The sequence below is a fragment of the Chiloscyllium plagiosum genome, chromosome 15 (genome assembly GCF_004010195.1).
Source record: "Chiloscyllium plagiosum isolate BGI_BamShark_2017 chromosome 15, ASM401019v2, whole genome shotgun sequence".
NCBI lineage: Eukaryota > Metazoa > Chordata > Chondrichthyes > Orectolobiformes > Hemiscylliidae > Chiloscyllium > Chiloscyllium plagiosum.
The window spans coordinates 31,122,213-31,146,877 of record NC_057724.1 but is presented as its reverse complement, the minus strand read 5'-3'; the positions used below and the strand labels follow the sequence as shown (position 1 = coordinate 31,146,877).

At 37.1% G+C, this 24,665-nt stretch overlaps 1 protein-coding gene across 3 annotated transcripts in view; it reads right to left on the bottom strand.

Annotated features, from left to right (window-relative positions):
• The window catches only part of LOC122557198 (multidrug resistance-associated protein 5-like), a 188,352-nt gene that overhangs the window by 122,127 nt on the left and 41,560 nt on the right, over positions 1 to 24,665 (bottom strand). For all 3 annotated transcript variants that reach the window (XM_043704622.1, XM_043704624.1, XM_043704623.1), the window contains exons 5-9: positions 19,300 to 19,447; positions 15,585 to 15,818; positions 13,974 to 14,147; positions 6,786 to 6,933; positions 1,711 to 1,859 (exon numbers count right to left, since the gene is read on the bottom strand). In XM_043704622.1, the coding sequence (XP_043560557.1) occupies positions 1,711 to 1,859; positions 6,786 to 6,933; positions 13,974 to 14,147; positions 15,585 to 15,818; positions 19,300 to 19,447 (853 nt within the window). The remainder of the gene's footprint in view (positions 1 to 1,710; positions 1,860 to 6,785; positions 6,934 to 13,973; positions 14,148 to 15,584; positions 15,819 to 19,299; positions 19,448 to 24,665) is intronic.

The window sequence follows — 24,665 nt, the reverse complement described above, 5'->3', positions numbered from 1 at the left end:
CCAGTGCTCTTGGCCACTTTATAAGGCTCTCTCTTTATCTTTAATACATTTCCCGACTTCCTTTGTCAGCCATGGCTCCCCCCTCCCCCCACCTCCAGATAATCTTTCTTTTCTTTGGGATGAAACTTTGTACTGTGTCCTCAAATACAGCCAGAAACACCTGCCATTGTTGCTCTACTATCTTCCCCACTAGGCTCTGCTTCCAGTTGATTTTCGTCAGTTCCCCACTCATGCCCTTGTAATTACCTTTATTTAACTGCAACACCATTATGTCCAATTTTGCCTTCTCTCTTTCAAACTGCAGACTGAACTCTACCATATTACAATCGCTGCCTCTTAAGTGTTCCCTTACTTTAAGATCTTTTATAACGTCTGGTTCATTCCATAGCACTAAGTCCAGAATAGCCTGCTCCCTTGTGGGCTCCATCACAAGCTGTTCCAACAAGCCATCCTGTAAGCATTCCATGAATTCCCTTTCTTTGGATCTACCGACAATGTTTTTCACCTAGTCCATTTGCATATTGAAGTCCCCCATGATCACCATGACCTTGCCTTTCTGACATGCCCTATCTATTTCCTGTACATCTTGCGCCCCTGGACCTGGCCACTGCTGGGAGGTCTGTACATAATTCCCATTATGTTTTTTTTGCCTTTGTTATTCCTCAACTCCACCCACACAGATTCCCCATCATCTGACCAGATGCCATTTAGATGTATTTATGTTTCTTCAAAAGCACAAATTTCACTGAGGTCATGGCTAAGGATATAATGTCACATATGTAAAATCAAAGTATGGGTTCAATTGTTGGCTAACTAATCTGAAATAACTGCATAGAAGCTGGGTCCCACCACCAAGTCATCCTTTACTTACAAGTGCATAGTACACTGGCTGTGGCCAGCCACCTTGGAGTCAGTCCTCAACTGAGAAGATTCTAATTTCCTGTTTATATTTTTTTTCATAGATTTATTCTGACATATAAACCTCCACACTACCGCCAAACAGCAGTAGTGCTTAGTCCTCCCTCTCTTGTTTTTTTTGAGTCAGTCCTCAACCGAGGACCTTCTAATGTCCTGGTTATATTGGTCAGCCAAGGCTTTCCTGATTGGCCTAGGTTAATAACACCAATTAAGAACTTTACAGCTAATGAGGTCTACCTGGTTCCAATTACAACATAATCATAATCCACAATAACCAAAAAAAAACCTTAAGCATGGAGCTGAAGAAGTTACCACATTACCAGATATTATTTGGGTTACTACTGTGGCTGAGTTGGTAGGCCTGTTGCAAATAAGCCAGAGGGTTGTGAGCTCAAATTGTATCCAGGCGCTTGAATCCAAAAATATAGCTGGCAAATTCCACAGCACTGCTGCACTGATGGAAGTGCCATCTTTTGAATGTGATATACTCCCCATGGGTGACATTAAAGGACCAATGTCATTATCTTATTGAAGAGCAAGAGTGGTATCTCCAAGGTCCTGGTCAACAGTTACTTCTCAATGAACATTAAAAAAAATGTTCTTGTCATTATTATACTGCTACATATAGGACCTTAATGTATGAAAAATTGGCATAATCTTCCCTACAGCGAAAATATTTGAAACGTTTTATTATCAGTAAAGTATTTTGCGATGTTTTGACATCATGAAAAGCACTTATAAAATGCAGGACGTCTTTAAAGTTCTACTAACCAGGACTGTGATTGTGCTAACCTGAGCTGCAGTGAGATCATATCCCATTGCCATGTGAAGGGTGAATGTGCAGCTACTGGATACTACAACCACAATGGGAGCTACTCCAACTGTGACGCTCTGCACATAGCCTGCTTTCTCCAGAAAATGTCTCTCTCTATTTCTGATCACTGTAAAAGAAAACAGAATGAACTGTCATTTCCAAATGATCAAAAAAAAACACGTTCAGTTGATAAGAGTTTCAGGGTTCAGAAGTTAAAGGTGATGAAGTTCGGACCAAGAAATCAATTGGAACTTTCTTTTCAAATTTAAGTATGATAAACTTCTGAAATAAATTAACTGGAGTACTTATTGATTCATTATATAATTACACAAATTTTTGGAATAATATATAAGATAATAAATAGTTTCAAAAAGGAACAAACAAATCTTTGTCTTAAAACTTTTGATGTTGCATCAGGCATTATAAGTATCTCTACATGTTATTTTTAAGATGTTTACACTCAGCTTGAATATACTTCAGTTCTATGAAATGTTATTGAAATATGTTTACATTCCCATTTACTTTAGCATCAGTGATTCTTTCAAATGTTTTCAGAAAATAAATGCTTGAGATAATAGCTGGCACAATGAATAATAAAAATAAATCAGAGTCTTAACACTGAGTGGGAATGTAAATAGGTGGCCATACAAAATCAGACATCCTATAGTAATTTGGACAGAGGAAAATTCGATTCTCCCTCTGGTGTCAGCAACAATTTTCTCACACAGAGTGGATTGCTGTGGAATAACTTCCAGAGGAACTGTTGGATGTGGGTACAATGTTGAAAAGACATGAATAAGAAATGTTTGGAGGAATAATAGCCAATTGCACTTACATGGGATTAGTTTAGTTTGGGATTATGGTCAGTATAGACTGGTTGGACTGAAGGGTCTGCTTCCCTACTAAATGACACTAAGTGTCAACTCTGTAAACACTGTTGTACACATGCCTCAATTTTAAGAGATGTTGTGGAGGAGTCAGTGTTGGACTGGGGTGAACTCAGTTATAAATCACACAATACCAGGCAATAGTCCAACATGTTTATTTGGAAGCACTAGCTTTCAGAGCGCTGCTCCTTCATCATTATTTCTGAAATGACTATCTCAGGTAGCTGTGGAACAGGATCATAAGACACAGAATTTATAGCAAAAAATTACAGAGTTATGCAAGTCAAATGATATATTGAACAAACCTAAATTGCTGTTAAGTCTTTCATCTTTGAGAATGGGTTGCAGGTTTCAGTTCATTAATATATAAATTCTAGAACTTTTAAGTCACATTCTTGAGATAACTTAAGGTTTTATAAAAATGTTTCATGCACATATTCACTCTCTTTCTCTCTCTCATGCACACACATACAAGTCTATGGGGTAAATTTGCATTTGCAGAATTGTATTTGCTGATACATTCTATTTTGCTCAAAAAGTGCACAACCTGCAGACAGTCAATGCAGGCAATCAATCCATATAAATATTATAAATTCCTACTTTGGAAATAGAACCAGTCTAACTCATGATTGGGACACAGACAGATTCTAACCTTACACCTTTAATGCATTCTCTGAGCTGAGATGTCACTTTTGTTTTAATACAACCTTAAGTTATCTTGAGAATGTGACTTAAAAGAAGTTCTGGGATTTATATATTAATGAACTGAAACCTGCAACCCCTTCTAAATGATGAAAGACTGTACAACAATCTAGGTTTGTTCAGTAGATCGTTTCAGTTGCATGACACTAATCTTTTGCTATAAATTCTGTGTCTTATGATCTGTTCCACAGCTACCTGATGAAGAAGCAGTGCACTTACTTCCAAATAAACTTGTTGGACTATGACCTGGTGTTGTGTGATTTTTAAATTGATTCTTTAAGAGAGTTTACCTTTAAGTACTCCATGAACTGAGTGTACAATATGTTGCGACTCTGCATGCCAGTTTGCTATGTGGTTGCAAGTTACATACACAGGAGTTGAAGACTATTTTTGAGATAGTCATTTCAGAAATAATGCCACCAAAGAAAATAACAGAAGTAAAAGAAAATAACAGGACAAAGTAGAAATTGAAATAAAATACATGAGAAAAGGCAAGACTTCAAAAAGAATTTCAAGGAAACAAAGTTGTGAAGAGACTGGACAGTTATTAGAAAAGGTTATGACAATATGCTGGAACAATAGAAGGCTACAACCTTTACAGAAATAAAAGAATCCAAAATGCAAATCAGAAGCTTCAAAATACGCTAGAAGATTTGAACCATTGAAGTAGCTTGACAAATGTGATCAGTTGGTGGTCAATCTGGAACAAAAGCTGGCTATCATGAACCCGGATAAGCAAATTCTGGAACAGCAAATGCAATCCATGAAATAAGCATTTGATAACACAAACAGGAACAACAGGTAATGTCACTGATGACTGTGGAAATTGAAGGCAGACCAAGATAAAATTACCAACATGATCTCTGTCTATCCATTATAAATACTCATAGCCTGAGTTGCTATTGTTGATAGTTAAAACTTTCTTTGGAAAAGGAGGGGAATGTTGTATGTGTATCCTGCCTGTAAAAGAGGTTGCCTTTAAGGACTCCATGTATATGCAACACTGCAAATATGTCTGCTATGAGTTTTCAAGTTGTACACACAGAAATCTTTGAACATCTACTTCATAACTTAAATATGTTTACAGTTCTAAGGAAACTAATCCACAAGAGTTAATCAATCCTTGATGAGTGCTTACTAAGCTGTTGATATACCTGACCTTTAAAACAAATGGCTGCCGGATCATAAAACTATTGATCGAAAACGCTACATTAGAAGTCAAGTAGTGGATCTCGAGAGGATGCCAGATGCAGAAACAAGCTGCGTTTAAGACATATCTCAGCCCTACAAATTTAAAATGAATAAAGCATAAAACATCTCTCCAGTCCTCATGCCTCACAATCCCTCATCAACTCACACACTCCATGCATGCCAAAATATATCACCTATGTCATCTCATGTAATACCTTATTCTCTCCATGCCAAGCTCTGCTCAAGCACCTACCCATACCTCCAACATGGTGCAATGTACCCTGTGGGATCATAAGATTTGTCAGCAGGAGCAGAGTATTCAGCCTTTTGAGGTTGCTCCATTATTCAATAACATTGTCGTTGATCTGATTATGGTTTCAACTCCACAGGCCTGCCACTCTCCCATAAGTCTCAACTTCCTTGCTTATTAAAAATCGATAAATTTAATAACTCAGCTTTTACTGTTTCTGAGGAAGAAAATTCTACAGACTAACAAAACATCTCATTTCCAACTTAAAAGGGAGATTCTTATTTTTAAAATGCATCTTCTAGTTCTAGTCACCTCCAGAAGAGAAAACATTTATCTGGTGTTAACCTTATGCCAGCCTCAAGTCAACCTATGAATCTATGAACAAGTTAATGATCCCTGTGAGAAAAAAAAAATCCTAATTTCTGTCTTTAGAAGAGGCCTCTTATTAACAGGATCCCCTCAGTGTGGAAGCAGGCCATTTGGACAATTGAGTCCACACCAACCCACCAGGATCCCACCCAGACCCACCCTATCCCTCTAACCCTGCATTTCCCACAGCTAACCCAGCTGGCCTACACATCCCTGAAAACTACAGCATGGCCTATCCACCTAACCTGCACATCTTTGGACTGTGGGAGGAAACCAGAGCACCCAGAGGAAACTCATTCAGGGAGAACATGCAAACAGACAGTTGCCCAAGACTGGAATCAAACAGAGCTTTGAGAAGATTTGTAACTCAGGTTGAGGTTCTGGATGTACGTTTGCTCGCTGAGCTGTAAGGTTCATTGTCAGACTTTTCATCACCATACTAGGTAACATCATCAGTGAGCCTCCTAAGACAGGGCAAACAGAGACATGCAGGAGAACTCGTAGAAGCATGGCATTCCAACCAGAACTCTAACAACAAACATATCGATTTAAACCCCATCTACCACCCTCTGAGAAAAAGAACAAGAAATTACATCACCAACACGAGAAATGACATCACCAACCCAAGGAAACTAAACACATAAATAGAAAGCGGGGCATAACACCTGCGCTTCACCAGAGGCTCATTGATGATGTTACCTGGTATGGTGATGAAATGTCTGAAAACGAACCTTCCAGCTTAGTGAGCAAACTTACATCCATTAACCACTGAGCCAACGCCCTTAAACTGCACGCACTAGTTCTAGCCTTCCTATAAGTGGAATGTCTATTGAAACATGTTTAGCAATCAAACTTGAAATGGCACTGGGGCAGATTTTGAAGTGAATCAGAAGACCATCTTGCTTTAGAATATATTATAAAGCATAATAAATATTTAAGATTTGTGTAAGAAAGACCAGTAAGTAAAGATACTAAAAAGATACCGCAAAATATACCATGGACAGATACGACATCCATTGTATCAAAAAAGGTCCTTGCATGAGAAAATCCTGTGATACATTCCGCAAGGCTACACAATCCCATTTCTATATAAAGGGTATAAAGTTGATAAAGTTGAATATTATAAATATTAAAAACACAGAATTCAGTACAACTAAGTTTCATCATAATGTTGTCATGATGTGGATATGCTAGTGTTGAACTGATGGAGACAAAGTCAAAAGTCACACAACACCAAATGAAAGTGACTTCACCTGACGAAGGAGCAGCGCTCTGAAAGCTTGTGATTTCAAATGAACCTGTTGGACTATAAACTGGTGTTGTGTGACTTCTGACTTCGTAATGCAGTGATTATGATATCGAATTCGGTGATCCAGCTGTTTAAGTTGTAGGATTTTTATTTAAAAATATACTCAACTGTTTCACTAGTGTTCTTTCATAAAAAGATCCTTCTGGCTTTACCCAGTCTGATCTGTATGTGATCAGACCTGTGCACTAAAATGCTTGATGTGTAACCATCCCCTCAATATCATGCTGTTTTACCAAACCAATAAATGCACTGCCTCTGCGGGATAATTAGAGATGAACAGAATACACCAGAAACACTGAAAATAAAGTTTTTTTAAAAAACCGTTGGTTCTCACAATAAACTTACGGTGAACCTTCTCAGCAAACAATTTTTCCCAGGTGTACATCTTGATGAACTTGATGTAGTTTAGAATCTCATTCATCAGGCACACTCGACTGTCAGTGATGACAATACATTGTTTTCTGAAATAACTTGTCAACCTAGACATAAACATCTGGGAAAACAGGAGAAAAGAACATTGCCATCAATATTAAGACAGAAATAAAGCTAAGGTGATAAGTCCATAAGGAAGTAAGTAAGTATTTGGGTCTTTTTTATAACCATGTCCTCTAAGCACATACAGTACTTGTGCTATCACATGAGATTCGACGTTTCGAGCATGAGCCCTTCTTCAAGAAAGAAGGGCTGAAGAAGGGCTCATGCCTGAAACGTCGATTCTCCTGCTCCTTGGATGCTGCCTGACCTGCTGCGCTTTTCCAGCAACACATTTTCAGCTCTGATCTCCAGCATCTGCAGTCCTCACTTTCTCCTATCACATGAGATTGCTACCTCAGCAAACTTGGATGATAAAAATGGCAACCAGGCATGTAACCACGTGTAAAGGTGAGAACAATACTCGAGTACTGAAAAGGTTAAGCCTCAAATAACATTTGATAAACAAACCAGTATTCACATGCAACAAAAACAGGAAGTGCTGGTAAACACACAACAGGTCAGTCAGTATCTGAGGTGAGAAGACAAGATCAAACTTGGCTCCTTTTCAGAACTGAAAAATTGACATCAAGATGTATTTTGGGGGGAAAAAACTGATCAATAGCATGGGAAGGGAAAAAGAAAATGGATCAAAATGAGGTTGAAATAGCAATGAAATGAAATGGATCAAAATGAGGTTGAAATAGCAATGAAATGGCAATAAGCTACTAAAAAGAAAATAGTAGGTGGTTAGATAATGTCAATGATTTTTGCAGCAAACAATGGAAACAAGTGTTAAAAAGACCAGAGAAGCAAAGAGCATGTGAATGAATAAGGGAGTGAGAGACTTCCGGTAGAATCCTCATCTTCCTACAATCGTGTATTAAATGGGAATGGGCATTTATATGAATCATAAGATTGTGGATAGTAACATCTACAATTAATGGCTACAACTAATGCCTACAATTAAATACCTTGCAAATAATGCCTATGTAAAAAGTCTCAACCTCCCCAACCACAGATAGGAAAGCTCAGCATGTAGCACAATAACTAAACTATGATGAGTTTGCTTGAACATTCCCTGGGTGTTCAGTTGTTCAGAGGCACTTATAGAATCATCGAGTCATAGAGTTACACAGCTTGGAAAAAGACCCCTCGGTCCAATTCATCCAGGCTGAATGGTGAGTGGGTTGGAGGGGAAATTGCAGGTGGTGATGTTTCCACATAGCTGCTGCCTTTCTCCTTCCAGACAGAAGTCATTGTGGATTTGAAAAGTGCTGTTGAAGGAATCTTGGTGAATATCTTAAAGTGCATCTTGTACATAGCACATATTATTGCTACTGAGTGGTAGTGGAAGGACTGAATGTTTGTGGTGCAAAACAAGCTGCTTTGTCCTGGATAGTGTCTGGTTTCTTGAGTGTTGATGAAGCTACACTCATCCAGGCAAGTGGGGAGTATATTATCGCATTCCTGACTCATGTCTTGTGGATGGTGGACAGGCTTTGGGAAGTCAGGAGTTAAGTAAACTGCTGCAAGATTCTTAGCCTCTAACCTGTTGTTGTGACTATTGACTTTATATGGTGAGTCCAATTCATTTTCTAGTCTTACCAAATCATAGGGCTGCTCGCTCATTATGCAGAGATGACTGATGGTAGTTTAACCTGAGGGTCATTAAACCTTAGGCGAGGGGAGAGGTTGAGAGGGAGAGTCCTTCATGGCAACCTCAGCCTGTGTGAGAATTGAACCCACGCTGTTAGCATTACATTGCACTGCAAAACACTTGTCAACTAAATGAGCTAATTGACTCCCTGGGCCCTTAGTGGCCCAAGTTTCAGACTTGACATACAAGGTGGTGTTTTGAATCTGTTGTGTAATGTTTTATGATGCAGTATTCCAGTATGTCATCACTGTATCAAAAAACGTAACTGGAGAGAATGAAGGTCTCGCACTCCATCTTATTCCTAGATTACTTGAAACATGACATGCTATTAGAAGCATACTGCTCTACGTAACATAATAGCTTAATATAGCCCAGACACTTATGTGCTGAGAATATAATGCTTGTATACAATGGTTAGCTATAATAAATGTCTGTCAGATTCTTCAATAGTATAATATTGAGTTTCTTATGTTGCAAGGGCTAGCATAAGCATTACCACATCAGATGAAATACCCCTGAAGGAAAACTCAAGGCAATACCTACACATGATCCTCCCTTTCTTCATAACCTTAACTATTTGCATGTTCTTTATAAGGGGAAAAATGGAGGAAGCACTTAAAGAAAAAGAACACGAGCACTAGAGATACGGACCAGAAATATTAATAGTATTTAGAGTCTGACAAATTCCCTGGACCTGATTGTCTGCATCCTATGAAAAAGAAATAATTGCAGAGATAGTAGGTTATTAGTTGTTGATTTCCAGCCGACTGGAAAACTGCAACTGTAACACCATTATTCGTGAAAGAAGAAAACAGGAAATGACAGACAGCCACATTATCATCTGGAATCCATTATTAAGGAAATAGAAAAGGCCATTTAAAAATATGATAATACGAATACACGGATTCAACGTTATCTTCTGAGAGCAAAATTGTGTTTCACATTTTCATTAAAGTTCTTCAAGGATGTCAAAACTGGGTAGATAGAGAAGCAGTAAGTGTAATTAGTGTCTTTGAATTTCAAAGGCATTTAGCAAAGTGCCACATACAGGCTTTCAACACAAGATGAATTCAGATTCTTGTTTGTAATATACTAGCATGATTAGAGGACTAGTAAAGAACAGGAAACATAGGTTCAAAGTGGGCTTGGCAGTGTAAATAAGGAGAGAACTATGTGATATGGTTTCAGAATAAGATGTCTCCCATACAAGCCAGAAACAAGGAGGAATTTCATCTCTTGGAGCATGGTAAATCTTTGGAATTCTTTATGTCGTTTTTCAGATTGGAGGACCAGTGGAGTGCCACAAGGATCAGTGCTGGGTCCTCTACTTTTTGTCATTTACGTAAAGGATTTGGATGTGAGCACAAGAGGTACAGTTTGTAAGTTTGCAGATGACACCAAAATTGGAGGTGCAGTGGACAGCGAAGAGGGTTACCTCAGATTACAACAGGATCTGGACCAGATGGGCCAATGGGCTGAGAAGTGGTAGATGGAGTTTAATTCAGATAAATGCGAGGTGCTGCATTTTGGGTACAGGACATTGGTTAGGCCACTGTTGGAATATTGCATGCAATTCTGATCTCCTTCCTATTGGAAAGATGTTGTGAAACTTGAAAGGGTTCAGAAAACATTTACAAGGATGTTGCCAGGGTTGGAGGATTTGAGCTATAGGGAGAGGCTGAACAGGCTGGGGCTGTTTTCCCTGGAGTATTGGAGGCTGAGGGGTTTACAAAATTATGAGGGGCATGGATAGGATAAATAGACAAAGTCTTTTCCCTGGGATCGGGGAGTCCAGAACTAGAGGTGAGGGGGGAAAGATATAAAAGAGACCTAAGGGGCAACTTTTTCACGCAGAGGGTGGTACGTGTATGGAATGAGCTGCCAGAGGATGTGGTGGAGGCTGGTACAATTGCAACATTTAAGAGGCATTTGGATGGGTATATGAATAGGAAGGATTTGGGGGGATGTGGGCCGGGTACTGGCAGGTGGGTCTAGATTGGGTTGGGATATCTGGTCGGCATAGACAGGTTGGACCGAAGGGTCTGTTTCCATGCTGTACATCTCTATGACTCTATGTCAGAATACAGTGGTAGTTGGTAATTTGGTATATTCAATTGAGTCAAGACAGATAACTGATCTTCAAGGTTGTTGAGTTTTATGAAGCGGCTGGGCTAGCAGTAAATTGGAGATCAGGCCATGATAAGATCATACATAATCTTATGATAGTATGCTTGAAAGCTGGATTGGCTTATTCTTCCTGATGTATGTGGAAATTCCTCTACATCTCATTTACTATGTAATTTCTTTCATCCTAGATCTATTACACAGACAGGAAGTAAAAACATTTGTGCAAAAATATTTTTAAAGTATTTTGAAAACATTGAAATTTCTTTCAACTGCTAAATAAATCATCAAATTATAGTGTTTGGGATGTAATTAAACAACAATTGGACACAGGATATTATACTGTAGAAAATTTGCAAACATTTCCAGTGTTAAACATAGTGTTAGATTAGTTTTACAATATTTCCAGTCAGGTTCAATCAAATTAAAATGTTGTCATTTGTAATTATTTCTGATTTTGCATTTCTAATGTTACACCATTGCATTTGGAGAGCATGTATTTCTTTTGAAATCTTCATTGTTCGCATTTGAAATTAAATAATCCATAAACAGTGTTTTTTCTTCTTTCATCATTCTCAATTAGTTGTGTCATGATATGTTCATTTTATTTATTTTCTACATCATTGGCTGCTGTCTGCTAAGTCTCCCAAGATTGACAAAAGGAACATTCATCATTAATTATCAACTGTATTACAAGTATCATTTATTTTACATTAACTCATGCAACCCAAGTTTAAACTTTTAAACCAACTCATAACAATTCATTATTCAAGAACAATAAAAATGCGATTTCTAATTGCATAATGTAAATTTATTTTAACAATATTATGACATTGTAATAAAGAGATAGAATGTTGAGAAAAAGAACTAGAGAAAGGTAGGAAGGGTCCACATTGGAAGAGGCAGGTTATCAATGAAAAGGAAATTGATTGGGAAAGCTTGGAATAGAACAGAAAGTGTTTTCAAGAAATGGAAAATAGAAAACATACAGGAGCTGGTAGCGCTCATTTAGATTAGTTTAGATTACTTACAGTGTGGAAACAGGCCCTTCGGCCCAAGAGGTCCACACCGACCTTCCAAAGAGCAACCCACCCAGATCCATTCCCCTACATTTACCCCTTCACCTAACACTATGGACAATTTAGCCAGGCCAAATCACCTAACCTGCACATTTTTGGACTGTGGGAGCACATGGAGGAAAGAGCTGGAAATGTGTTGCTGGAAAAGCGCAGCAGGTCAGGCAGCATCCAGGGAACAGGAGAATCGACGTTTCGGGCATAAGCCCTTCTTCAGGAATTCCTGAAGAAGGGCTTTTCCAGCAACACATTTCCAGCTCTGATCTCCAGCATCTGCAGACCTCACTTTCTCCACATGGAGGAAACCCATGCAGACACGGGGAGAATGTGCAAACTCCACACAGACAGTTGCCTGAGGCGGGAATTGAACTCGGGTCTCTGGAGCTGTGAGGCAGCAGTGCTAACCACTGTGCCACTGTAACATTTCCTTGATTTTTGTTTTCATTTTAACGCTGTTCTTTTATACTCCATTTCCTTCACGCTTCTCTATTTCTATGCTAACATTAGCACCAGCTTTGTTTACTAATTGCCAAGAGAGGGCCAGTGCTAAAATGGACTACTTCAGAGAGATCCAGTGTTGAAAATGAAAGAGAAAGAGACAAAGGGAGAGAGCAAATATGAATCATAAATATCCAGCATGTGATGGTAATGAGTCTGCTACGGTAAAGAAAGCTCAGAAAGCTATTATCCTATTGGCTGTATATTCCCACCAACCTCCAGTAACAAAATACCCTACTTCCATCAACTTTTGAGGAATTTCTTCTCATCACTAACTTGAATGTGTTATCCCTTATTTTTAAACAGTGACACTTTGGTTCTAAATTTTCTCACAAGATGAAATATCCTTTCCACGTCGAGACATTTCAGGATCTTATATGTTTCAATCAAACTACCTCTTAGTCCTCAAAACTGCACTTGATAGAGGTCTTGCTTGTCCACCTCCCCACAAAAGACAACTCATCCATTCCAGATATTAATCCAATTATCCTTCTCTGAACTTCTTCCAACATATTTACATCCTTCTTTAATTAAGGGAACAATGCTGCAGACAGTCCTCCAGATACAGTCTCACCATTGTCCTGTATAACTGAAGTATTGTTTCATTAAGCTTCCCATATTACTTGCTATTCCTGCATTCTAATCTTCCCCAACTCTTGCACAAAGTCACATAGATCTATTTGCATCTCAGAGCTCTACAATCCTATATTTTCTTCCATTAACCAGATTTTTTGCACACTCACTTTCAATATCCCTTTGTAACCTTATGTCCATTTTGTAACTTACTTTTCTATTTATCTTTGTGTCATCAGAAATTTTAGCAAATATACCTTTGGTCCCTTCTTTTAAGTTATTCAACTCCTTTGTAAGAAGTTAAGGCCCCGTCTTGCTCATTACATCTTATCAAAGAGAAAATTACTTCTAGTAGCTAGCCAAACCTCTGTTACCTTCTACACAGTGAGCTCTTAGTTTTCACTATAATCTTTGATGTGGCATCTCATCAAATGTCCTCTAGAAATCTAAGTACAGTGCATCCACCAGACCCCCTTTACTTATAACACATTCTATTTCTTCAACGACTCCATTTAATTAGTTAAACGTGATTACAGTTCATAAAACCATATCAACGCTGCCCTGGTTACCTTTATTTTTTTTTCGAAGACCCTGCTTTAATATCTTTAATAAAAGTTTCTAACATTATCACCTTGACAGATACTTAGTTAACAGACCTGCAATTTCCTGCTTGCTATCTCTCTTCCTTTTTGAATAAAGGATTATGTTTGCTATTTTGTAATCAAATAGATCCTATTCTTAATCTGGCAAGTTTTGGAAAATTAAAACCAATGCATCAACCATCTTACTAAACATCTCACTAACCACTTCTTTAAGGTACTTAAAGTCCTTTAAGTGGTTTCACTTAGTCATTGACTTAATCATTATTTTTTAAAGGAATGCAACCACAACTTTAAGTGAGGACTACCTGGAAAGAATTATCTTGTCATGCACTTAGGATATTATAGCTCTGATTGTAAAGGGTCCTGCAAACTACTACCCAACGTAATCCCATTGTATTTTTTGTTGTAATAACTCTAAGTGAAATGTAAACAGAAAAAAAAACTGTTTCATTATTATTTTCATCTAAATTCCTCCTCAATCTAACTCATGAAGAATGTAGGAAAGAAATTAACTATGTACAATGCCTACCAGCAATGGATAGATCAGAATGAAAACAGCTGATCCCAGTAGGGCAGTTGGTCCAAGGAACAATGTAGTGTAGGTGATTCCAAGTATGGCGACAAGGGGGCCTCCTGTCAACATGGAACCAACAGAGGCCACTTCAAAAAGACGTTGTCCATCATTTGAGCAGATGTTCACCAGCTGAAAGAGAATGAAAAATTCAATGTTCTATCCTGCAACAAATTTATGAAGAGACTCTGTTCAGGTTATTTGTGTAACTGAATAATGTTGAAAACTCTAGTGATTAAAATAGCTGTTAAGATCTGAACTGGAAATTGGGGATTTAGTGGATGTTAAGTTTGAGGAAAGAAGAAAATGCAGAGATTATGACACACAAGAAAACAAAATGTTGGAACATGAAAGGCAAGGCTGAGAGTAGAGAATCCATGGAGTAGGTGTATAAGTGCTGAACAAATGGTCACCAATGAAGGAATAAAAGAAGTGAGGGATGACTAATTGCTATTAGAGAAGTATTGAGTGTACGTGGATGGCACAAGAGGCAATGACTAAGTCAAGAATCTATTGAGTCCTGATACCATGAATAAATTCAAAAACGAGATGAAGAATTTCTAAATTTTCAGTCTGTGGCAAGGATATGGTGGTGGTTTGAAAAGACAGTAGTTTTAGAAACGTGGGACTTGGTGATTAGGAAATGGACTAAAAGGCTTTTGGGTGACCTGACCTCCAGTGTTGCTTTCTTTATTACTATGATTATAATTTTTCCCAAATGTCTTCTGTTACGTCAAGAGTTATAAACTATTTAATCGTCTCCCATTTTCCACCTATACTCTTTACAGCCTTCTCTATTCATTTTAAGTGTGGGTAGAAAGTGTGAATTTTCTTTCCCTTTCCATTTGCTCTGTTCCATTTTAAATTCCATTAATTTGTAATACTCTATATATTGAAATATAAGGCTGGATTTTATGGAATGGTTGAAGGGTAGTGGGAGGGACCTACTACTTGCCACAGGTTGACCCATACTTTGAAACTTCCTTTCTTTGCTTATTCTTATTCATTCATAATTTATCTCTGCAATGATTCGGAGATGCCGGTGTTGGACTGGGGTGTACAAAGTTAAAAATCACACAACACCAGGTTATAGTCCAACAGGTTTAATTGGAAGCACACTAGCTTTCGGAGTGATGCTCAGGTGACAATCACCTGATGAAGGAGCGTCGCTCCGAAAGCTAGTGTGCTTCCAATTAAACCTGTTGGACTATAACCTGGTGTTGTGTGATTTTTAACTTTATCTCTGCAATAGCTATATTCTCATTTTGTTTTATATTATACTAGAAATGATACATAGGAATACATAATAGTCAGGATCAGAACTTCAAGCAGAGTTACAATTTAACATTAAACCAAGTCAAGGACAGAGTTGCTGAAATAAAATTTTACAGGCTTGCTCATGCTGAATGATGCTTCCTGACTGTCTTGGATATGATCATGTGGTATTATGTGAGAAAGATTTCATTGTATGATTCTCTGCTGACAATTCTGTTTCAGTTGCTTCTTTACCTCATGAATATCAATAGAAACATAAAATGCTTTCATAAGTAAAATACAGGCAATACTCACTTCTCCAATTGACACATCTTTTGTGTTTCGTAGTTTAAGTATTTTTTCAAAGGCCAAAGTAAGTAATGCTCCACGGAGTCGAGTTCCAGTTCGATAGTTTAAAGCCCAGGTCAGAGCAAATGACCATGAACGTATCAGTTCTGCTGTAAAAATGCCCAAGACTAAGAGCAGCCCATATTGAAGGTTTGACTGTGGGGCCTGGGCATACTCTAACAGTTTCCTAATAACAAGGGCCTGTTGGAAAAATAAAGCGTTGTATCATTCTATTCTAGAATTAGGCAGGTCATTTGCAAACTATTGGACTGTCAATCTTAAAGTTATTTTCTTAAATTATCTGAACACAGAGGGAAAGAACTACTTATGGTAGTGCAAAGTTTTAGCAGATTGTAACTGATAGAGTGAATTTTTTTCAAAGCATGACACCAAGTTAAAAAAAACATTAAAAACGAAATGTAAACATAATGCACAATTTTTAGTTTTAATGAAAATAGCCAAGAAGTGTATGTTTTTGAAATGTTTTTCAAAAATAATACAACTGTTATCCACTTTTCAGAACATCTCAATTTTTTTACAGAGAATCAAACATAATCAGATTTAAAGAGGATGTGCGGTTGGTGTAGGGTTGTAAGGGAAAGATATTAGGTGTGGGAGGGGGCAGTGTTGTTCTCACATTTCCAGCATACAAAGTTATTCCTAAGGAGTGCATTTCCTTAAAGGTATCGCACAAGTTTCTTATGCTATTCAAAAAAGCCAACAGTTTGTTTTCATCCCTGAAGTTGTCAAAGCAAAGAAATGAATGTAATTTCACAACTGAATGCACATAAATTAGGTATTTTAAAACAAAGAAAAAATTGTGGTATGAGAATGGCAGTGGTAAAGCCAGCATTTGCTTCCCATCCCTAAATGTCCTTGATGAGTTGTATTATTTAACTACAGCTGTCCATTTTATGTTGACATATTCACAGTACAATTGCAAGATCCATGTTTTTGGAGTTAATGACCTTCTCTTTAGAGAGGGAAATCAGCTGTCTTTGGCTGGTCTGGCCAATACATTACCCCAGAAACACAACAATATAGCTGACTCTTAGTAGTCCTCTGAAATGGCCACTCAGTTTAAGGTTAAATAAATGCTGACCTTGCTAGTAATATCACATCCTATCAAAAAATTTTTAAAAACACAACAGTATAGTTCCAAGTCAGGATACTGTGTGGCTTGGAAGGGAACTTGTATCCCATGCATCACTGTCCTTGTCCATCCATGTGGCTGAGTTTACCGAATTAGAAGTTGCTGCCAAAGGAATCTTGATGATTTGCCACATTGCAACTTGTATATACAATTGCCACTGTGCATAGGTGGTGGATGTTAATTTTCTGACAGCCAACTGGTCAAGGATAAGACCAGCAGTCAACCTTTACTTTGTTCTGGCTTTTTTCACAAAGTGAAGCATTACAAATGTATGGCTCCTAAGTCTGGAACCCATGATCAGTGTCACTAAATATTTCCTTATACTGCTTCGTTAAGAAATAAAAGAATTACCAATGCTTTGAAATGGATACTGCCACATTATTGTAAGTAAAAATCAAAAGGAAATGCCCATCCCAGTCACCCCTTCTTATTCCCCAGCATTCAGCTGTCACCAAAGACTTCAATCAGACCATAAGATACAGGAACAGAATTAGGCCATTTGGCCCAGTGAATTCGCTTTGTCATTTGATCATGGTTGATATGTTTCTCAAACCCTATCTCAAATCCTGCCTCTTCTACATAACCTTTGAATCTCTTAACAATCACGTCATGGTTTCATACAGAGACTGTACCCTCAGGTCCTAGTGTATCATACTAGTGGAAACATCTTCACATCCAGTCTGCTCACTATTCTGTATGGTTTAATGAGATCCTCCCTAAACTCCTTTGACTACAGACCCAGAGCCCTCAACTGCTCCTCAATTGACAAGCCATTCAGCCTCAGGATCATTTTCGTAAACCTTCTCTGGACCTGCTCCAACGTCAGCACATTCTTGCTTAGGTACCAGCTTCAAAACTACTCACAATATTCCAAACGTGTTCTGACTACAGCCTGATAAAGCCTCAGCATTACATCCCTGCTCTTGTATTTTAGGCCTCTCTAAATGAATGCTGACATTGCAGTTACCTTCTTAACAGCCAACTGAACCTGCCTGTTAACCTTACGAATCCAGTTCAGGATTCTCTTAAGTCACTTTTATACTTCAGATTTCCAAAACTTTTCCCTATTTGGAAAATAGTCTACCTTTCTTTACTTTCCATCAAAGTGCATAAGCTTACAGTTTCCCAATTTGTACTCCATCTGCCATTTCTTCACCCACTCTCCTAGCCTGAATAAGTTATTCTGCAGTCTTCCTGCCTCCTCAACAATATCTGTCCCTCCACCTAACTTTGTGTCATCTGCAGACTTAGCAGCAACATCCTGAGTTCTTTCATTCAGATCATCAATGTATAATATGAGCATTTTGGTTTTCCCTTTAACCCCATCAGCAGACACTGGCATACGTGTGTACTCCCTCATCCGGGGAGACTGGAGAGTGGATTTAACTAAAGCATGACCCCCTTCAAACTCTGTCTGCCTGGACGTGTTTATGGCTATCTTGGCCAGGCATAGGCATTTTGCTGGTTTGTTCCTCTAAACAGCCCACTCCCCACGAAATCAGCTAGCCAGAGCTCAGAAATGTGATATATATCAAAAATATGTTCCAGACACTGGATCAGTTCCCGGTAAAAAGACAGGCTACACTCACAAGGAGACATGAATCCCAAATATGTAAACCTTCATGTTGTAATCTTGGAGTTTTTGTTTAGCATTGTTGGCACTGCACTCCTCTTGACTTGTACCTTATAAATCTTAGGCTTCTGAGAACCTAGTGAGCCTCCAAAGAAATGTAAAGGAAATAAATAATTGTCTTGTTTGGTTTGCAAAATCAATGAAATTCTATTAAACAGTAAGAAAAATTACAAAACACTATGGCAGAGAATGAGACTTTCCACAACTTTAAGGATTATTAGAATTCTCTGTCAGAATTCCACAAACATTTTGGTGGTATTGCTTCCTAATATCTGAATGTGCACTGATTCATAGTTATTTTGCTCCAACGATTGTATCTTCCCAATCATGACAATCATTTACTTCAGCAATATTGTTAAGTATGATTTTAGAAGGATCTCCCGGAAGGATTTAAAATTCACTATAATTATTCACTGGCACAAGTTGATTTGCTCCAGTAAATCAAATCCTTCCAAACCCACAAACACCACTATCTAGGAGGACAAGGTGAGTAGATACATGGGAACACTGCCACCTGCAAGCTCCCCTTCAAGCCACTCACAACCAAGACTTCGAAATAGATCATCAGTCATTTATTGTCATTGAGACAAAATCTTGGAACTCCCTCGCTAATAGCATTGCAGGCGTATCTCCACCAAATGGCCTGTAGCAGTTCAAGAATGTACCCAACTAAGGATGGACAACAAATCCTGGCCCATACAGCAACACTAACATCATGTGAAAAGTTCTTCAGCTTTTTGAAAGAAAATAGTTCCAATCCAACAATTACTTTCCACAATAAAGAAAATTTTCACCTTGCAAGTATTGCATTGCTTAACATAGTTGACTCTCCCTGAGTCCAACTCCACGCAGTACAACTGATTCTCGGAAAGTTTGTCAAATGAGATATTACTCACAGGACCAATAAAGCTAGCTAGCATTGTAATCATCAGACAACCAACAGCGATGAAAGCCCGTGTTTGACAGAATCGCCATGCTACTCGTCCCAGTGAGGCCTTCTCTCGTCCATGTTTCTTCAGTTCATCTTGCCATAGCTTCTCAAATCTGCATCAGCAACCAATGAATTGAATAGATTAACAAACTATTTGGGGCACAATATAATTATGTCATTCAACAAAATTTACTAGGATGTTTTAAAACAACAAACAAATTTACCAATGAGCGCAGATGCTCTCTTATAACACAAATTAAGAAGTATCTTTGCATGAGAACCTTATCATATCTGTTATGTACTAACCCTGTGTGTTTGGTGAGGATTTATCATTATGCTTACTAAAATCACTCTGAGGAAACCCTGTATTGATATTACCTACATGAAGAGTTCACATGCATTCCAACTGGGTTACAACCCAAAAAGGTTAAAAAAAAAGTAACTGAATAGCAACATATTTGCACAAGATATTGAAACTACCATGTAAAGTTGCTTGTCCCTCCCTGAAAATATAAATTACACAAAATCTTTTAAAGTATAAACATTCCTTTCTTATAGTCCGAAGGCACTAAGTAAAGATTATTTTGTACTAGTATCTGATAATATTACAAAGACATATTTCTATATGGTCCACAGAAGTTCACATCAAAACAGCCTTTCACAACATTCTGTAATATATTTATCAAAAATGTAGCTTTGCTAAAGGAGATTGTAATTACATGAACTTATTGCAGCAGCAGTGAAACATACAGCAAGAAAGTAAAAGGAAATTGATGTAAAATTACAAAAAAGATATTTTAAATACAATAAATGTTTAGAAGCCTGTATAAAAATAATTATCCACAAGAATATAGATTTATATATTTAATGAATGAACACCTGCCTCCCCCAAAACTCTACATCTGTTTAGTTCGAAATAATGTACTAATTTCCAGGGTGATCCACTACTGAGTTTAAATACTAAGGCAAGATTTATTTAATTAAGTTCAAGTTGATGGTCTTCTGAATCTACCTTGATTACATGTGTTTGGGATTTGGTTATTGATATACTGATACTTCTGTATCTATATGTAAAGTTCATTGCTGACTGATTGGCGAATTACATCTTATTCTGTTTGACCTGTAAGTAATTAAAATTTAGCAAGGCTGCACTTACTCAAAACATTGATCATCAGCTGGCCTGCTGGCAAAGTTTTGTACAATACTGGTCTACACATTTAAAAAAATTTATTTAGGTCATATTTATTAATGGCACTAATGGCATTTGGTCTGCTAGCCCTGTGTTTAGACTATACTTATTTATATATTTTATTTAATTGATTAATTTCCTGATAGTATTGTTATAACATATGGTTTACTTCTTTCTAAGAATATAATCCATTATAAGACAAAAAAAGAGCTCAAAAGGTTCGATAAAAGATAGAGAGATATACTTGAAGCAACTGACTGCCTGTCTGATCTATTACAGAGTGGCATTGATTAAGGATAGTCATCCTTTCAACTGTGAAACCATTTAGACAGCAGTCATTACCACAGCATATCTTACCCACTTGCAGGTTTTCCAATTGTTTCTCCAGAAATTATACCTGAGTTTGCAAAATGTATTAAGTGTCATCAGTTCCGAATTTTTAAAAAATGCAAAGTCAGCGATGCCTTCTTAAATGTATTCCTATTGTTTCTGTAATCTGCATTTATTTCAGATGCCATTTTAATATAAACTACTGCATTTATAGTTTTTTTTGCAATCATATTAAAACTACAGTAAATACTTGTGTAAAAGTCAGTCTCATGTAAAAGTCAACCACTTAGTTTTGGCCAATAAATCTTGTATTTTCGGCCAATAAATCTTGTATTTTCCATATATCTCATGTAAAAGTTGACCCTACTATATCGCATTATAAGTCTTCAACAAAGGAAACTGCATGCACCCACTAACCCATTTAAACAAAATCGCATTCATTCATAACTGTACTCAGCCCACATGGTTTACTACAGCCCATTTTGATTCATTCTTTCATTCAGGCTGGTACTAAGTCTATCGGTAGTTATCGCACTTTGTTCACTATACATTCAAAAGTTAATATCGTTAAAAAGTTAATCATTTTAATTGTGCCATTATATCTGAATAAAAGTAAGATGTATTAGGTACATATATCTTTAATTCTTTGACAAATGTGTTAATATTGCTGAGGTCCATCACATACGACAGTAAGTGGGAGGGAAACAGAAAAGTTTGGCAGGAAAGTTCAGGACACTTACACATTCAGCATGTAATAAATGATTCATTTTAAGTGTGCATTATACCAGGCCATGATGATGGTGAACAACGTGATTTTGCAGAATTTAAATTAATCTTTTGACATGTTAAATTTTTGTACCAGTATGTATAAATAAAATTTACTACCAGTAATTCATTCTTGTTTCTCTTGCTTTTATCTGGTAATTGCCTTTACCGTAATTCTGTGTGTTTTTCTTCTTTACCTGGGACTAGTTGTGCGATCAAATCAACTTCTGCTAATAATATGGTATTTTGAACTGCATGAATTTCAGCCCCTCAAAATGAGTTCCCATGTCTAACTTGACCCTATAAATTGAACCTTTAAAAGTAGTCTAAAAAATTTGACTTTTACACAAATATATATGGTGGTTTATAATTCCTTTTCTTTTTTGGAATGGAAAGCATTTTCTCAAATTTTAATTTAATTATTCTTCCAAAAATGTTTGCAGCTTTTTAAAAAATGTAAATAATAAGAGATATCTGCAGAATAAAACATAGCAGGAAGACAGAAGAGGGACTGGACACTCCTTTACAGTACTGTATTGAAGTATCATTTAGTTTGTGCTAGTTTCTGCATGGAACTTGAACATTTAACAATAATTTGACTCAAAGGTAAGTTTACTACCACTGCACCAAGGATAACACTCAATAGAAAATTAGACAAACATTTTGAAGATAATTATTAAAGAGTACAACAAAGCAGCATGGAAATGGGACTGAAACAAATAGTTCTAATCTTGAGCTAGTAACAGCTCAGGTCAAAAGGGTTCCTTCCAAGCTGAAATTGTCACATCCTATAATATTGTCAGTGAATGACAAAATAATGAACAAGGAATAAATTTGAGTTTCAACAAGGTGGAAAGATACTATGCAAATGCATACATCATATATTTTCCTTTCTGTAATTTAAGTGTTCTTATCCATTATCAGGGAATTCATTGTATAGAGACTAATACACAGGCTACTACATGATCAAAAGTAGTAAACTCTTCCCAGTATTTATGTTTCTCCCATGTCCAGTGCCCTAACTTGATGAGGCGTTTTACATCATTTCACATCTGTAATATGCCTTTTTCTGCAGAAAAATGTGTCTGAAAGGGAGGAAGGAAAAGAATACGATTTTTGAGAAACTGTAAAGTCTAATGAAGTACAATGGATTATTCTGCTAGATATTAATAAAAATATTACAAGATAGCCATTAAGAGCAAATGTTACACTAGAAAATTAATTCCTCTAGTTATTTTATTTACAGCACATAGTGGCAGAAACAAGTTTTTTGCATATAAAACTAAAGATAATAAGTCCCAAAGTTGTTATTATCTTCAATTCCAATGTCTCTAAATTCTTGGGAAGATTTGACTGTCTGAGTGAGATATCATATTAGTAACAATAGGTTTGCACATATGTCTTAAACTCTCATGGTCTTTATGTACTTCTTGTCCTGGAATTTCTGAGATCAATTATCAGGGAAATTAAGGAAAATTGTTGACTTGAACAACTTTTGTTAAAAACAAATTTGTTAGTAAACCAAATAGAGCCATAACAAAAACGTCATGAATACCGTTCATGAAACAGAGAAACAACATGATTTTAAGATAATACACCAAAATAATTATAGGCTCTTGTTGGTGTTGTACAGACTGTATACTATCAAGGTAAATATAAGACCATAAGACATAAGAGCAGAAATTAGGCCATTCAGCCCATCGAGTCTGCTCCACCATTCAATCCTATTCTCCTGCTTTCTTCCCATTACCCTTGATCCCCTTGATACTCAAGAACTTATCCATCTCAGTCTTAAATATACTCAATGACCTTGCTACCATAGCCTTCTGTGGCAATGAATTCCACTCTCTGGCTGAAGAAGCTTCTCCCCATCTCCGTTCTAAAAGGTCTTCCCTTTACTCTAAGGCTGTGTCCTTGTTTCCCAGTCTCTCCCACCAATCAAAACATCCTCCCAAAATCTACTCAGTCATTCAGTATTCTGTAAGTTTCTATTAGATTCCCCGCCCTCATCCTTCCAAACTCCATCGAGTATAGACCCAGAGTCCTCAAAAGTTCCTCACGTATTAAGCTTTTAATTCCTGGGACCATTCTTGTGAACCTCCTCTGAATATGCTCCACAGCCAATACATCCTTCCTGAGATATGGGGCCCAAAACTGTGCACAAAACTCCAAATGTGGTCTGACCAGAGTCTTACAGAGCCTCAGAAGTACTTTCCTAGTTTTACACTTTAGACTAATCATTTTTTTAGATGTCAAGGACATCAGGGGACATAGAGAGAATGTGGGAGCATGGTGTTGTGTTAAAGGATCAGCAATGATCAAAAATGGCAGAGCAGGCTTGAAGGGCTTGAATATTTGAAAACTGAATGACTATTGCATGAAGAAGTTTCATCCTGGTTAATATGTCCTCAGCCAACACTTCTCTGGGAAATAATAGTTCACAACTAGATAGTCTGTTTGTGTGTGTGCATAAATTCAGTCTATCATCGACTCATGCCCAGAATTTATTCTGTAAATGCCAATTTGAAGCATCCAATTATTTTTAGATCTGCTATGGAAATCTTTTTGGACTTAAAAGAAATTACTCACATTGCACAGTGGCAAATATAAGCTAACAGTAGTGGCATTAACTCATGATCTGGATTGGATATTTGTGCCTTTGATAGAAATATTTTCTCAATATTCTGGAGACAGATCATTCAACAGCTTTTGGAGACTTTTGTGAATTGCTTATTCGAGACAGAATAATGTTAATTTAATATTGTAACTTCAGATTTATTTTCAAAGTTGTGAGAAGATATATCTAACTTTAAAGGCAACATTTTAAACTTCTTTTCAAAAATTGCCAATAAAAACCCAAAATGTGCAAACAGATTCAACAGTTCAACAACTTTATTTAGAATACTTTGAGGATATAACCAGCAGGGTGGATAACTGGAAACCAATAGACATTGTGTATTTGAATTACCAAAAGATTCAATAAAGTATTACATAAAAGATCATTTCTCAATATAAAAGTTCACGGCAATGGGAATAATATCTTTGCA